Here is a 16,131-nt window from a genome sequence, read left to right on the forward strand (position 1 = left end):
CTCCATATCACTCTCACCTAAAGTTCACTTTAACTGCCTCCGGACGTTGGTAATCGAAATCCCTGCCAGGGCGTAGATTTCAATTACTGCGCCACATGCTCTCACCACTCTCCCGACGCTGTACAACAGCAGAGCTCCTTGAGCCAGTCAGGGGCCGATGTAATTAGCTCCTGACCCTGTGATCACAGCTCACGGAGGTGGGCTGCTGCGACGGGAGGAAACTGCAAATGGCAAGAGAGACGGGCCCATGTGGAAAGACATCTGTAAGTTCCATTTTTGTACCAGAAAGTCTGGTCCTTAAGGGGTCAGTTACTTCTGGTACTTAAAGAGAGCCCGAGGTGTGCTCATTAAAAAAAAAAAAAATAAAATAAAAACGTAGGCTACCTGATCCGGGGGCTGAGTGGATCAGGTAGCTGCAAAAACCGCTGCTCCTGTGGGCCACAATGGCCCACTTTCACTTTTGTTACCTCTGGGTCACAACATTGGAATGAGAGACTGTCTCTCATTCACAAAGTGCAGGGAGGCGGGGGAGCAGCAGGGGGTGCGGCCAGGGAGAGAGAGCTGCCTAATGGCAGCTCTGGAAACCCTGCAGCAACATCCCTGGTAGGCGTTTTTTAAACAGGGAATCCCTCTCCCTTATGTTTACCTCTGAGATAGCGACAAATACTGTCACTAATTTTGGAGTGCCATAGTGCGGTGGTGGGGGGAGGGGAGGCAGAGAGCGGTGGTGTAGGGACATAGAAACATGTCATGAGGCAGAGAACATGCCTGTGTGTCCCATCTGTCCCCCATGGAAATGCCTTGGGTTCTCTTTAAGTGGTTAAAAGAGAAATATGTTTTTTCTTTGCAATAACAGAAGTTACACCGGGCAGTGTAACTAAAATAAAGGTACAATAAGAACCAGCACTATCACTGCCCAATATTCAGCTTACTTGGAAACACTGATAGGGCTCCGATGGCATCCAGCGCTGACCTTTGCACTCGAAGAGAACCTATCAGGGATCTGTTTAGGTGAGAGCTTGCAGGTGATGTGCATACCGACTGGCCAATGCAGAACTGCAGCACGGACACAATGGAGGACAGGATATAGCTGTGTGGGATCTGCGCAGGGAGACACGCCTAAGAAGAGAAAAAAAAACACTAACAGAATTCAGGAGAGGGTCATTGGACTTAGCATTCATATCAAAGCATAGTTGGCCATACACTTATAGATTTCCACCCAATGTTCCAAAACAATCAATTCCTTTCTGAATCCATTCCTACCACACACTGCACATCAATTCCTAATAGATTCTAGCAGGAAATCTATTAAAAAATGACTAAACTGCAGAGTTGCACTGTTTAATGCAGTCCAAAGCTATAGGCCATCAATCTGCAAATGCTTTTGCCCCACCCCCTAATGTCTTAAATTTTCCATTCTCTCCAATCGATACTTTCGTTCGGTTTTTAGTCAAAACATTTGGTGGAATCGATTCCCAGCAGATGAGTTGATTCTCCAAGGAAGCGAATTAGAAAAATTGAGGAGTGAATGGCCACCTTAACAGTAGTGATTCTGCTAACCTTCAAATTTCCACTGACCCAGGAAAAAAAAAAAAGACAATCAAAGCCAGTAGCTGCTGACCAATTAGGTGTCAGCTGCTTAATTATACAGCAGGAATCCACAAAAAGGTCAGCACCACCACAAAAAAAGCTCTTTTACGTACAAAACATAGCTCTTTATTTTAGCTCTTAAAAAAAAGGTTCCATAAAAAAGGGTGTCAAATAGTGCTATGTTTCATACGTAAAAGAGCTTTTTTTGTGGAGGTGCCGACCTTTTTTGTGGATTTCTGTGCTGCTGTCTGAGAGGTACTGAAGGATGGTTGGTCTTGGGCACTCCACTTCCATCCTTTGCATGGGTGTTGATCACACAAGGAGTTGCTAATTGTACAACAGGTGCAGATCTGACTGACTAAAATGAATGTGTGGGATGAGGGAAGAGACCGGCGTGCTGCCCGAGGATGGGGCTGCACACAAGTAAGGTGGGAGAGAATTTACCGTATCACACAAGTCTGTCACATGGCTCAGACACTGACACAGCAGGCCAACGCATGAAGACCTTCTAGATAGGAGACTCTCCACTGCAGCTGGATCACACACGAGCTCATCAAGAAAACCTGCAAGGCAAAGTAGAGAACAACAAACTACGTGATTTCTCTGGTCTGATTCATAGAGAAAAATGAAAAAAACAATTTACATGAAAGAAAAAAAAAAAAAAGTCTCATGACAAAATAATAAAAATAATGATACCTCCTATTCCACCCACTCTGGCCTTACCATCCTCTACACACTCCTTCAAGACTCAGGCCCAGGATGTGGCACGTATATAGATGAAATCCTGAATGAGCGATTGAGTGTGTGCATGCATTTTATTATTTTGTATTTATCTAGCGCTTGACACATTCCGCAGGGCTTCATAGTATATATAGCCTTGTCACTAACACTCCCTCTCAGGGGTGCACAATCTAATCCCTACCATAGTCATATGTCCATCATAATGTATGGCCAATTTTAGGGGAAGCCAAATAACTTACCTGCATGTTTTTGGGATGTGGGAGGAAGCCGGAGTGTGAAAGGAAACCCACACAGACATGGGGAGAACATACAAACTGCAAGCAGATAGTGCCCTGGCTGGGATTCGCCCTGCAAGGAAAGAGTGCTATCCACTATGCCACCATACAGTATTAAATATAAATGCATATAAATGTATTTATTGTTAAAATTTTGTTCTTTTTTTTAAGCAATGGTGGCCAGCAAGAGCAGAAAAATTCTATTGCTTTAGGGCCCATTTCTGCTCTGTCGGTGATGGATGCCGGCACTTGGTCTAATGAAAGTACACATCCGAACCCCTCTAGTCGTGGAATAGGATGGAGAACATACAGTGCTGCCCGTAATTACTCATACCCCTGGCAAATGTTGAATTAAAGTAACTTTTATTCAACCACTAAGTAATTTTTTTGACAGGAAATGACATAGGTGTCTCCCAAAAGATAATAAGATGATGTACAACAGCCATTATTGTGGAAAAAGACATATCAGCATTTATTTACATTTGAATAAAAAGAGTCCAGTCCAAAATTATTCATACCCTTCTCAGTAATCAATAGAAAAGCCTTTATGGGCTATTACAGCAATCAAATGCTTCCTATAATTGCAGACCAGCTTTTTGCATGTCTCCACAGGTATTTTTGCCCATTCATATTTAGCAATGAGCTCCCAGTCTTTCAGGTTGGAGGGTCTTCTTGCCATCATCACCCTTATCTTTAGCTCCCTCCACAGATTTTCAATTGGATTCAAGTCAGAACTCTGGCTGGGCCACTCCAAAACAATGTTGTTGTCTGCTACCCATTTCTTCACCACTTTTGCTGTGTGTTTGGGGTCATTGTCATGCTGGAGCCCAAGGCCATGTTTCTCTGCAGACTGCCTGATGTCATTGAGAATCCTCATGCATTTCTATTTTTTCATGGTGCCGTTTACTGTGATTAGGTTCCCTAGTCCATTGGCTGAAAGCTTTTATGTGCCTTATCTGAAGAAGTGGTGTCCTTCTTGGTCTGCATCTGTGGAACCCAGCAGTGTGCAGTGTCTGTTGGATTGTCTGCCTTGAGATATTGCCACCAGCAGAGCCCGGATTCATCAGGACGGCCAGGGTGGTGATCCTTGGATTATTTTTCACCTTTCTCACTATCCTCATGGCCAGCACAGGTGTCACTTTTGGCTTCCGACCACGTCCTCAGATTTTCCACAGTGCGGAGCATTTTGTATTTTTTAATAATACTCTGCACTGTAACCAGTGGAAACTGAAAACATTTAGAAATGGCCTTGTAGCCCTTTCTTGACTTGTGAGCCGCCACAATGCGCAGCCGCAGGTCCACAGTGAGCTCCTTTGTCTTAGCCATGTCTGTCCACAAACCAACTGCAAAGAGCTGCTGTTTTGAGTTGAGTTGATTAAAACCGCTGTTCTCAATTAATCAGGGTAATTAGGATGCTTTAGAACAGCTTGGACTATTTGGAATGGTATAGAACTTTGGATCTTCCCACAGACTGTGGCAGTTTGTGAAGGGTATGAATACTTTTGGACTGGACACATTTTGCTCAAATGTAAATAAAAGCTGAGACATTTTATTTCCAAAACCATGCCTCTTGTACATTGTCTTATCTTTTGGGTGACACTTATGTAATTTCCCCTCAAAAAATGTATTGCTAGTTGAATAAAAGTAACTTTAAGTCAAAATTTGCCAGGAGTAGGAATAATTATGGGCAGCACTGTAAGTGATCCAGAAAAACTGGACTGGATTTTTGAAAATAGTTTGTTAGATGGCAAAAGATGGCACTGGACACCTGGGTCTTAGATTATAGTGGGGGATGCTGAAAGGTTAGGAAATTAGTTCTGTGATCACTATTCTGCACAGTGCTTGCAGCAAAAACTTTATTAAAGTGTAACTGTCGGGCATAAAATCATAAATCAATTCTTTATTTTTATCTGGTAAAAAAGTAATAAGGATGCTAACCAGGCAATCCAATACTTAAAATCACTATTACTTTTCGTGTTGATAAATGATCATTCCCCAGTTTACCTGACTTATTTGGTACATACAAAATTTGGTACACAAAAAGGAAGTTGCAGGGCATGCTGGGTTGTCCTTTTTTGCTTCTCTACTTCCCCTCAGATTTCACTAATGCGGGCTGATTGGCTGAAGCCTCTTTCCCTCCTGTTTTCTCTCCCACACCTCTGTTCCTCTCTGACTGGCCAATATTTCTCATGCTGAGACAATGCACTTTCTATAGTGAAGGGTGAGCAAATCAGGCAGAGGAGAGAAATGGAGGAAATGACATCAGGATTAGCTTCAAAATAGCCACACTTAAAATAGGAAATGCTAAGAAGAATTTTCTCTTTTTTACTGTAGAAAAATCACTAACATCAAAACGTGGACAGTGCAATACATACTGTAGGTTATGTAAGTAGAGCAAGTATTTATCTACTTACCGGGATATACTGTATGTGTTTTTTTCCTGACAGTATAGCTGGCAGCTCCTCTTTAAAGAATCAATGCTGTTCTAGATTTATTACAAATAAGCTCTGGCTGTATGTGACAGCATGTAAAGCCAACAGGAGAAACTCTAATTTACCAACCGACTAAAATGATGTACTGTAGCAACAGATGAGTGTTGTGAACCTTTGCCATCTAATAGCAGACAATTTTGAAAAAAATGCTCTCCTAGGTTTACTGGATCATTTTGGGTTCTGTGGCCCATGAATCAATCTCTGCAAGTCAACAGAAAATGTGTTTTAACTTGCCAGACTTGCCAGAGAAAAAACAGCCAATGGTCCACTAGGCTCAAAGTCATGACAGATGGCTGACCAACCATCATCCCACGATTACTGAAAGCTTCAAGCGGAAGTTCAGGCATGGCTATTAAAAAAAAGGCTTACGATGGTTCCCAGTCCTCTTTACTCTACAGGTCTCTTCTACCCTGATGCTGCTGTGACAGTGGTGATGATGATCCATGATGGCTGTCTCCCCTTGTCACTTTACTTTCATAAATTGCCTATTACCATAAAGGAAAGTAAGGTGAGTGGCTTTGATTGACTGGTATATTCATTATAAACCAAGATGGTACCAGAAGCGACTGAGATTGACTAATACTTGTTAGGCATTATAGGAAGGTAAAGGGTGCGGCTTTCAATGACTGCTACGGTATAGACACAGGACGGTAAGGGGAGTGGCTTTCAGTGACTGCCATAGACAGAGGTAGGTGGGGGTGGGGCTTTTTGTGACTGGTGTAAGCATTAGGGCTGTTGCCCGCTGACCTTTCCTGTGAGCTGAAGTGGATTCCTGCCGAAGGTGTCAGTCACTTGCAGGAAACGCACAGTGATGAGAAGAGAGAAGAGACCTGTTGATTAAAGGAGGACCAGGAAGCAGCAGGAGCTTTCTTCAAAAGGGCATTATGTGGTTTTCTCGCTACAGATTAAATTTCATTTTATTCCCAGAGATAAAGTCCACCTAAATCCAGGAAAGAAAAGACATACATAGAATCACTGTTAGAGTAGAATATATCCATCTATGGTGAAATGATTTCTCATTTCTTAAACATTAATTTAAATGCTCTGTTCTTAAGGCTTTTGCTCTTTCGCCTTGCAGCGCTGGGTCCCTGGTTCGAGAACCACCCAAGGCACCATCTGCACAGTTTGTATGTCCTCCCCGTGTCTGCATGGGTTTCCTCCCACATCCGAAAAAAATACAGATAATTTAGTTGGCTTCCCCCTAAATTGGCCCTAGACAACAATACATACACTGCATACATACAGTACATAGATATATGACTATGGTAGGGATTGCATTGTGAGCTCCTCTGAGTGACGGTTAAATGACAACATAATATACTCTATACCCGGGCTGTGGAGTCGGTACAAAAATCATCCGACTCCGACTCCTCAGTTTATGAAACCACCGACTCCAGGTACCCAAAATTGCTCCGACTCCACAGCCCTGCTCTATACAGCGCTGTGGAAAATGTCGGAGCTGTACAAATACTAAATAATAAATAAAGCATAAATAATTTTAAGAAGTGTCTCCTCTTACAATCATCATCAATAGCTTTGGGTGACATCAGTGTGAAGTCTGCATATAGCTTAAGGTACCACAATACCTGGATGTCTAGAGTCCTCTGCTGAATTTCTCAGCATGTAGTCCAGAGGGTGAAGAAGCGCACAGACCGACTGCAGGCAGACATCCGGAGGACTGGAAAGAGAAAGATTGGTCAATAACTGGACACGGAAAGTCATACAGGACTGTTAGGGCCTTTTTTTAAGCACTAGTGATTTGAAAAGCTCTTGCTAATGCAGTGCTATTGGGGATTTTTATAAAATGACATCACTCAAGCGGGATTGCACCCATAGCATTACATTAGCAAAAGGGTTCCATTTAGCGGAACTAAACAGAGCGGATTGGCACGGGACCTGGGCAACACAATAGGATCTGTTCACGTTAGTCCGTTCCATGGGAACCAACAAGCAGAAAAGAAGTTCGGGTACTGCACAACCTTCCTGGATTGGCCAGGCAAAACAGATTTAGAGGATCAGTTTTTCCATCTGTCCAGTGTGAACCCAGCCTTACCTTAGGAGAGGGGATCCCTCACTGTACTCTGGTTCCCCCCTTGCCGCTTGAGGGCCACCCAGCTGATCTCCACACTCCTCTCCTAGCACAAGCGGCTCTGGCTTACTGCCCAGGTGCGGCTGTAGTTGAAGAGGAGCGAAACCCCAATCAAAATTACCAACAGGCTCTTGTTGGAAATCTTTGGTGGGTACATGCTTGGTGACAGGACCAGAGGACACTGAGGGAAGCCTCATAAGGATCCAGAGGATTCCTTCTTCTTAGGTAAGTACATGATTTTGCACCAGAGCTTTGGCTTGGGTACACTTTAAAGTGCCTACTTATGATACAGTCTTGATATTCTCCTGCCTTCTTCTCTGGTCACCTCTTCTCACTCCTGCTTACAAGACTTCTCTCAATCCTCTCCCCTCATCTGGAACAGCCCGCCCTTAACACATCCGCCACTCACCCATACTTACCCTTTATAGGCGCAATCTGAAAACTCAACTCTTCAGGCAAGCATACTCTCCTATCTAGGACACTTCAGCCACCGGACACCATTTGTACCATGTCATGCACAGCTTCCCCTCACCTTCCATCCTATCCCTTAACCTTTAGACTGTAAGGCCTTTTGGCTGGGGCTTTCTTCCCCTTTTGTCTCACAATGCTGTGTTATGTGTGTGTAGACCTCCCACCCTTGTGTAAAAACCTGCAGTTGATTTGTTTACTGTATCAGTTCTACTCCACCATTGTCTTGCATTGTTAACCACTTCCGGACCTTGATGATTGAAATCTATGCCCTGTTTCAATCCTGTTATACCTGCCAGGGCGTAGATTTCAATCATCCCTCCGATCACATCCCCCTCTTCCCACCGCAGATCACTCGCCCTGACGTCTATTTGCATCCCATTGGATTACATTGCAGGACAATGATGATGTTTTTACAATACGCCTCCGCGCACTTCCGCATACCACAAAGCAGAAAGTGACCACAAGCATGCGTCACTTCCTGCTTGGCCCAATGCCAGATGGGGAATACCGCGTAGTAATGTGGTATTCCTTGAAGGCCTGATTTTAGCGGTGCGGTCAGTTTGCAGTGTGAAACCGGCCTTAAAAATAAAATGTCTTTGTTACAACTCACAGAACTCATGCGATAAATCTGTAATGTGTCTACATCCTGCTTTCATGGAAGCAAACAATGGGTTAATGTCTTGTGTTTACATATTAGCTATGTCTGCTGAGGATTGCAGAATTTCTGTTCTGGTGCCGCTGAGAGATCAAATTACACTTGTGATTACTTTACTTGAAGATGAGGGGAAATAAGACAACCTCTTCCCTGAAAACACATGGTGTATTTCTCTCCGTTTTCCTTGTGTCCTGTGCGAGAGTTCAGGTCCACTTTAATAGGGCTTGAAGGCCACCAAGTGCTGTGAATTAAAATGTATACAACACAAAGCATTGTAAATCTGGCAAATATCAGGAGTCTATACTAACCATTTCTTTAGTTTCAGGATCCCGTATGCCAGGGAACAAGCTTGGAGAGGGTTTAATTCTTTGAGTGCAGATTTCATTATCACCCATACTCCATGCTCAGTACTGCAGAATACAGGGAACCTACAGCAGCAAAGAGAAAACATTCCATCCGTCAGTGGCCAGGGGAGGCAGATGTCAACCAGAAAAAGCCTAAAGGGAGCCTAAAAGGGAGAGGAATACAGAGTCTGCTATTCTCTAACAATGCCATTTGTCTGACTGTGCTGATGCTTTTATGGTGCCCATCCATGGTACAATAAAAAGTTTGATTTTCCCATTTATTCAAACAATATAATCAAATCAAATGAAAGTCAAAAATAAATATAAAAATATAATTTTCCTATCAAGAAAAACAAACGATTATCCCATTTTTTCAATAAAAATCCAATCGGACATGTTGGAAAAATCTTTATATTCGACCTAACAGAATAATCGAACGAAATGATCTAAATCGGAAAAAAAAATGAAAAAAAATTGTACCATATATGGGCACCATTAGTCACTGGCCCTAAATGAGAATGCAGATGATATGCTTTGACTCTGGTCTGACTCAAACAACATGAACAAATTATATGGCGACTATCAGTCATTTCTTTATCTCTCTTATTTTTTAACTCCTCCCTTTGCAATGTATTGATTTATATTTTTCCACTTTTTGCTGAAGTTCTTTGAAGTTCTCCTCTTTAAAAGGTCTATGTATTCCAGTCTTTCTGGCAATATGCCAGACATTTTACTACCAGCTAGGGCCATAGAGAAGAGGATGTAATCCAAATACACTTGTTTCAGGCTGGTTAGCTCTGTCATTTGGCATCAGTGTCATGCTATGCAAGAGATAGAAGCTATGGAGAGCTGTTAATCAGCTAATGGATCAGCAAGTCTTTCCTCTCCACTTTTTAAAATCAGTTTGCCCTTTCAGGCTAGCTTCACATATGGTGCAGTGCGATTGCACCACCCTATTTCCCCTTGTACACTACCTTGCGGCAGAGTGCACCGACAGGGTAACCTGCATAGCTCCACCCCCCGAACAGTGCCGTGCTTCCTGCTGGACAGGAAGTCACTGTTATTCAGCCCAACCATTGTCAGAACCACTTCTGCTGCACAGTGGGTAGTGTAGCCAGTCTCATAGAGACTAATGGCCCCTGCAACGGTGGAGCATACTATGATGCAAAGCAACACATTAGATGTGAAAGGGGACTTAAGATCAAGTGATATATAAAAGGGACATTCTGATCTTATACTGAGGTGATATCTCCCTCAATCGCCAAGTGTAATTACTATAAAAGCAGCCATTGAAAAATCCATTCAGTTGCATGGAGTAACTCAGCAGCCGCAATAGTTCAGTGCAGTGGAACTTGCACTGCACCCGCCGGTTGCTACATCTTTAAGTGCAGTACACGGTAAGGGCGGATTCACACCACAAGTGCTTTTCTGCTATTTTCCGATCACTAGCATTTCAAAAAACAGATGGATAATGCGATTATATTTGCCATTTCACACTGGCAGAATTTGTGAAAAAAAAAAACTAATTAGAAAAGTGCTGCATGTAGCATTTTCTGCAACGATTGTGGTTCTGTAAGTACAGAAAAAAAAGCAAAAGCGCTGTGAAAATTGCTTCAAAATTGATTACCAAAAATCACTATTGAATCGCCAATCGCTTTTTGGTGTGAAACAGATGGGTGATGCACAGCACTGCAACTTGCACAGCACTGTACATATTATATAGACTTCTGCATGCATTAAAGGACAGCTGAAGTGAGAGGGATTTGAAGGCTGCCATATTTAATTCCTTTTAAGACATACCAGTTGCCTGGCAGACCTCCAGATCCTGTGTCTAATACTTTTAGCCATAGACCCTGAACAAGCATGCAGCAGATCAGGTACTTTGACTTAGGATTTACTGGATTAGCCATATGCTTGTTCCAGGGTTTGACTCAGACACTACTTATGCTAGAAGATCAACAGGGGTGCCCAGCAACTGGTATTGTTTAGAAGGAAATATATATGGCAGCCTTCATATCCCTGTCACCTCGGGTATCCTTTAACCTTCTTAGTGGTATGCCTGACACTGTGTCGGGCATACCGCTCGCTCTCCTCAGGGGTCCCCCAGGACTAATTTAACTGTTTGCCTGGCTGTAAAAGCTTTACCTAGCACTAGACTAGCACCCGCCAATCACCTGATCCAGCCAGCTAATACATTACCCCACCTGGCTCCAGCGATCGGAGCAGCCTCCCCGGACAGCTCCGGTCTCTCTATGGGGAAGATCGGGTCTGCGCATGACGGCGGTGACGTCATGTACAATGCTCCCCATTGAGAAGAGCGGAGCTGTCCGAGGAGGCTGCGCCAATTGCTGGATCCTGGCTGGTTAATGTATTAACTGGCTGGATCAGGTGATTGGCGGGTGCTAGCCTAGTCCTAGCTAAAGCTTTTACAGCCAGGCAAACAGTTAAATTAGTCCTGGGGACTCTAAAGCTGCAAAAATTCCTGAGCGGCGTAACGCTCAGGAAATTAAGCAATACCAGTTGCCTGGCTATCCTGGTGATCCTCTGCCTCTAATACGTTTAGCCATAGACCCTAAACAAGCATGCAGCAGATCAGATGCTTCTGACTATATTGTCAGATCTGACCACATTAGCTGCATGCTCGTTTCTGGTGTTATTCAGACACTACTGCAGCCAAATAGATGAGCAGGGCTGCCAGGTAACTGGTATTGTTTAAAAGGAAATAAATATGGCAGCCTCCATATGCTTTTTACTTACTGTCTATTAAGGGTCTTTGACTCTTTCTAAACAGGTGAATCAGGTCTACAATGTAAATCCCTACAAATTTGCACTAATGTGACAGACGAAAACAGATCATATATATACCTGCCAAATCATTTCAAGTGATTGGAACATTTTTTTGAATATCTGAAAACATTTAAAAACATCCAAGGTGACGTGTAACATGATGAGATAGACGTGTATGTACAGTGTCAAGCACACAAATAACTATGCCGTGTTCCTTTTTTTCTCTCTCTGCCTGAAAGAGTTAAGAATCAGGTACACAAATAACAGTTCCTGTCAGGGTGGGAATTGGGTCAGACTTTAGAGTAACCCTCACTGATAGGGAATTACAGCCATAAAACACTTTCCTGGCAGAAAATGGCTTGAGAGCAGAAAACAGATAAAAAGGGGAAATAGTTCATAGATGTTTAGCTCTGGCATACTTCAATGAATGCGTCCTTGAGAAGAGGCAAAGAAACAGGAAAAACTCTAAAATTAGATTTAAATATAAAATAAAACTGTGGGATAACAAGAGTCATTTTTAAGAGAAGGACGATAGTTACAATTGTTTATCTCTTCTTTTTTTTTCCACCTCAGATGTCCTTTAAATTGATTTCACTGATACAACACTTTTCTGCCAAAGAGCAGTTAAGAGGCTTTATCAGTAGATGACAGGAGAGCAGCATTACCTGGCCAGAGTAAGCAGCAGATTCTGCAGATGGGTTGATTCATGGTCAGGGGGTTTCTGGCCCAGCAGGGAGGTCACCAGCTCAGATACACGTGCCCAGAGCAGCTCTGCTACTGTGTCTGGGCAGCTTCTGAAGATGGAGGTCAGGACCTTCAGGGACTGAGTGACTGGCTGAGGAGCAGCAGAAAGAAGAAGCATTTCCAAATGTCTGAAGATGGTCTGTGCCAAGGCAGGTAAATCCGATACAATGCCATTGCCTGTCTGTCCTTCCAGCGTCACACTCATCTGGAAAACATGAGCTGCGAGGTCATTTGCTGCAGATGCAACAAACAAGCTGGAGTCCATCAGCAGACTTAACATCATTTCTGTCAGCCCTGGAGGGAGGCAGAAGAAACATGAAAACATAACCGTGCACTGCTAGAAATACTACAGAGGAGGAAAATTAGACAAGACACAGAGGCCCATATGCAATTCACTTTTTCTCCTGAGTTTTCTCCTAGGAGATAATTTTTCATCTTCGATTTAAAATCACTTTTTAGCACTTTCCAATGGAAAACGTGCCACAAAGTAGGTGACAAAATACTGTCAAAATTATTTTGAATATTTATTTGCTTGCTGGTGGTGTAAAAGGCATTTTATTTAGAAGTTGTGAAAATATCACCTGGGTGAAAACTGAGGTGAAACCGTGAATTGCACATGGCCCAGAATATTTATATCGCGCTTTCTCCTGCCGGACTCAAAACGCCAGAGCTGCAGCCACTAGGGCGCTCTCAGTAGGCAGTAGCAGTGAATAGGTGCTGGCTGACTGAACAGGAAGAGACGAAATTTGAACCCTGGTCTCCTGTGTCAAAGGCAGAGCCCTTATAACCCTTTCACGCTGGCGCAGTGCGGCAAATTGCCACATACACTACAGATTTTCAATAGAAATGTCACCGTGAAAGTTATCAAACCGCAGCAATGCACAGTTCAATACGGCACAACGCTATGGGCCGTCAATCTACCGCCGTTCCCCTGCCAGATGCAATCAACCAAAATCTTCCCACCGATTGTAATTCTTATAGATTTTTTTTTTTTTGCCACAAATGGATCGTAATTACGATCGATGCTGCATATTGTGTTATAGATATCTAGCAGATCTGATCAGTGATCAAGTCTGTCAGGGAAAATAAGCGCGTGTGTGGCCTGGTTTCGTATAGTTGATAGCCGCCCCATTCTGAATATACTACACCATACTGGTGTCTGGCCTTGGTCTCTTTCATTAATCTCCGAGATATTCTCACTCAGGGTTTGCTAAAAGTAACCTTGTATCATAAACAGCCTCCCTACATTGCTCATTAAAAAAAAAAATCACTCTACTGTAACCACTGAGACAGAGTTTTCTTTTTTTTTATTCTAAATGTATTTTTTTATGTGTAACGCAACATGTTTGATTATAATAATAATAATATAGATTCCTATATGGTCAGCACTTAGATAGAAGTTTAACAACTGCGGAGGTCCACGCAAAGCTGAAGGAACACTGCTCTGGAAGTAGTATTCCAAGTCCACCACATGTTAATTTCGAGGTGTGGTAACTGCATTCCCATTCATGGATCTCCCCTCTAACGATCGCCGGTGTGAACGAGCGCTGGAGTGCATAGTGGCAAGGAACGAGTATCTACGTCCCTGCGAGGTGTAGAGGTATTTCGCAGGGATGTAGATACTTGTCCCGGGGAGGGGAAATGGTTAAAGTGTACCTGAGATGGAGCCGGAGAAAAGCGTTTATTGCGTGTACTCACCAGCATGCTGTAGGAAGTGAAGAGGCTGTTTGTGCTGCACCATGCAGAGCAATCCCTTTATCCAAGCCCTTCTGATGGATGCATCCTGCCATGTCACCCCATAGAAGACATGTTCACCAAACATTTCCTGTATAACATGATTATCCTGAAAGGAGGACACACAGAGTCACTAGCCACACCATAGAGGAGACTGAAGACAGAAGCGGAGCAGTATAACTGGTGATGGTAGTTACTGGGATAGCTTACAGCAAATCAGACACAAAACTTACATTAGAATTCCTCTCTAGCTCAGCACAATAACACACTGGCTGGCTGTGAGTCTGTGACAAACAAACTGCTAATCCTCAGCCAGTTGGCCGTACTCCATTCCTCCTCAGTCAGGATAGCAGTGCCACCTCTTCCATTCTGCTGTGCAAGTCTAATGAAACACTGCTGCTCTCCTGCCTCCCCCTCCTCACTCACTGTCAGACTTCTCACACAGCACAACAAGCTGCTTTTTCCCAATGACTTCTTCACCTCGCTCGCTCTCCTCTAGTTTCTCCTCCTATTCTGCCTACATGCTGTAACAGTACAAAGATGCTGCCCCTGTAATCTCTGCGCCTGATGCAGATGTTTCACCTAGTTTCATGAGAACTGGCCCTGCCTGCCTGGCATAGCAGTTTATCCATTTTGTTTATCTGTAGTGAGACTGTAATTACCACAATGAGACTAACATGCTGAATAACTTCAGAATAAATGCTTTCCTCTACTTTCCATGGATTTTCCCATCTCTTTGTATATTTAAAAAGCTTTCAGCTTTCTTCCAAGTTCTGCTAGGGAATGTGACACTTCTATGGTTGTATCCTATTATTGATTAGTCTGGATAGGAGATACATAGACAGGAACGGCAAATAAGGCTCAGTTCCCAATTGAGCCAGACCACATGCCGACAGCGGGAGAGGACAGTGTTATGTCCGCTCTGATGGTCCGCTGTGGTCCAGGCTGTAGCGGAACAGCATAAAATAGGAGCTGTTCACAGTCAGTTTCAATGAGCAGAGAACGGATAAAAAAAAAAGGCTTCTCAGCTCAAGTGGGAACACAGCCTAAGAAGTAACAATTATATCAGCTAGCACAACACATTCATGTTCAAACACCTTTTCCACCACTGAGAATGAACAGGAACAAGCTGAGGAGGGAAGTAAAGGCAGCCTTATGCCTACTACACACCATACAATTTCCCATCAGATTGACGATCAAATAGATAACTTCCGTCAGGTTCAACCTGATTACATTTGCAGGTGGAGTAAAAAAAAAAAACAGCACAATAACGTACATCAATAAATCCAGAATTCCCTACACCGCTCCATGGCTCAAACCAAACCGCCACCTAAGTGACTAGTTTCACCACCAGTGCGAAGACACTCCCCCTAAGTGCCCGCACCACCCCAGCGTGCTCCACAATGTCCAGAGGTGGGATTGACAGCTTAGAGGGGGTGGGGCTATGGCCCACATGACTGGACAGGAAGCTGGAGCGCTTGGATCCGATGCAGCCATGTCAGAGCGGCACCCAGGACTGCACCCGCTTGTGCTATATGCTTGTTTCCATGTATCCCCTTGTGAGTGCAGTTCTTTTCATTTCTTATTAAACTTGAGGGTTTTACACTACTGAAGCGTTTTCAGCCCCATTGGTTTAGAGACTTGGATAGTGAGAGCAGGCCGATGATTCTCTTCCCCCTCTAAACTGTAAATCCCACCTCCGGACGCCGGGGTGGGTGCAGACACATAGGGGAAGTGTCTTCGCTCTGGTGGTGAAGCTGGTCACTTAGGTGGCGGTTTGGTTTGATCCAGGAGCAGTGTATGGAAACCTGTATTTATTGATGTACACTATTGTGCTTTTTTCCCTCCCAATGTAAATGTGATGGTCTGAGCTGTTGCAGTGGAGAACAGTGAGATTTAAAGGGCCGGTGTTTGTCATATCCCAGGACGAAGGATTGGATCCCTATAGCAGAGTTCCCCAACCCTGTCCTCAAGGCCCACCAGCAGTACATGTTTTGCAGAAAACCACAAACATGCACAGGTGGGGTAATTAGTGTCTCAGCAGAGCTGATTAACTGCCTGTGTGGATTTCCACAAAACATGCACTGTTGGTGGGCCTTGAGGACAGGGTTGGGGAACACTGCCCTATAGGCTGTTGAGTGAGGCTGTTATACTCCCAACACTTCAAAGTCTGAGGGCTGGTGTACACCAAGAGCGCTTCTGAGCGCTT

At 43.7% G+C, this 16,131-nt stretch overlaps 1 protein-coding gene across 1 annotated transcript in view; it reads right to left on the reverse strand.

The window, feature by feature from the left end:
- The window catches only part of BRAT1 (BRCA1 associated ATM activator 1), a 42,092-nt gene that overhangs the window by 20,709 nt on the left and 5,252 nt on the right, over positions 1 to 16,131 (reverse strand). Inside the window, exons 4-9 of the mRNA XM_068244463.1 lie at positions 13,887 to 14,031; positions 12,110 to 12,482; positions 8,622 to 8,741; positions 6,685 to 6,776; positions 2,035 to 2,153; positions 933 to 1,119 (exon numbers count right to left, since the gene is read on the reverse strand). Coding sequence (XP_068100564.1) covers positions 933 to 1,119; positions 2,035 to 2,153; positions 6,685 to 6,776; positions 8,622 to 8,741; positions 12,110 to 12,482; positions 13,887 to 14,031 — 1,036 coding nt within the window. The remainder of the gene's footprint in view (positions 1 to 932; positions 1,120 to 2,034; positions 2,154 to 6,684; positions 6,777 to 8,621; positions 8,742 to 12,109; positions 12,483 to 13,886; positions 14,032 to 16,131) is intronic.

This window comes from Hyperolius riggenbachi, chromosome 7, assembly GCF_040937935.1.
Source record: "Hyperolius riggenbachi isolate aHypRig1 chromosome 7, aHypRig1.pri, whole genome shotgun sequence".
Classification (NCBI taxonomy): domain Eukaryota; kingdom Metazoa; phylum Chordata; class Amphibia; order Anura; family Hyperoliidae; genus Hyperolius; species Hyperolius riggenbachi.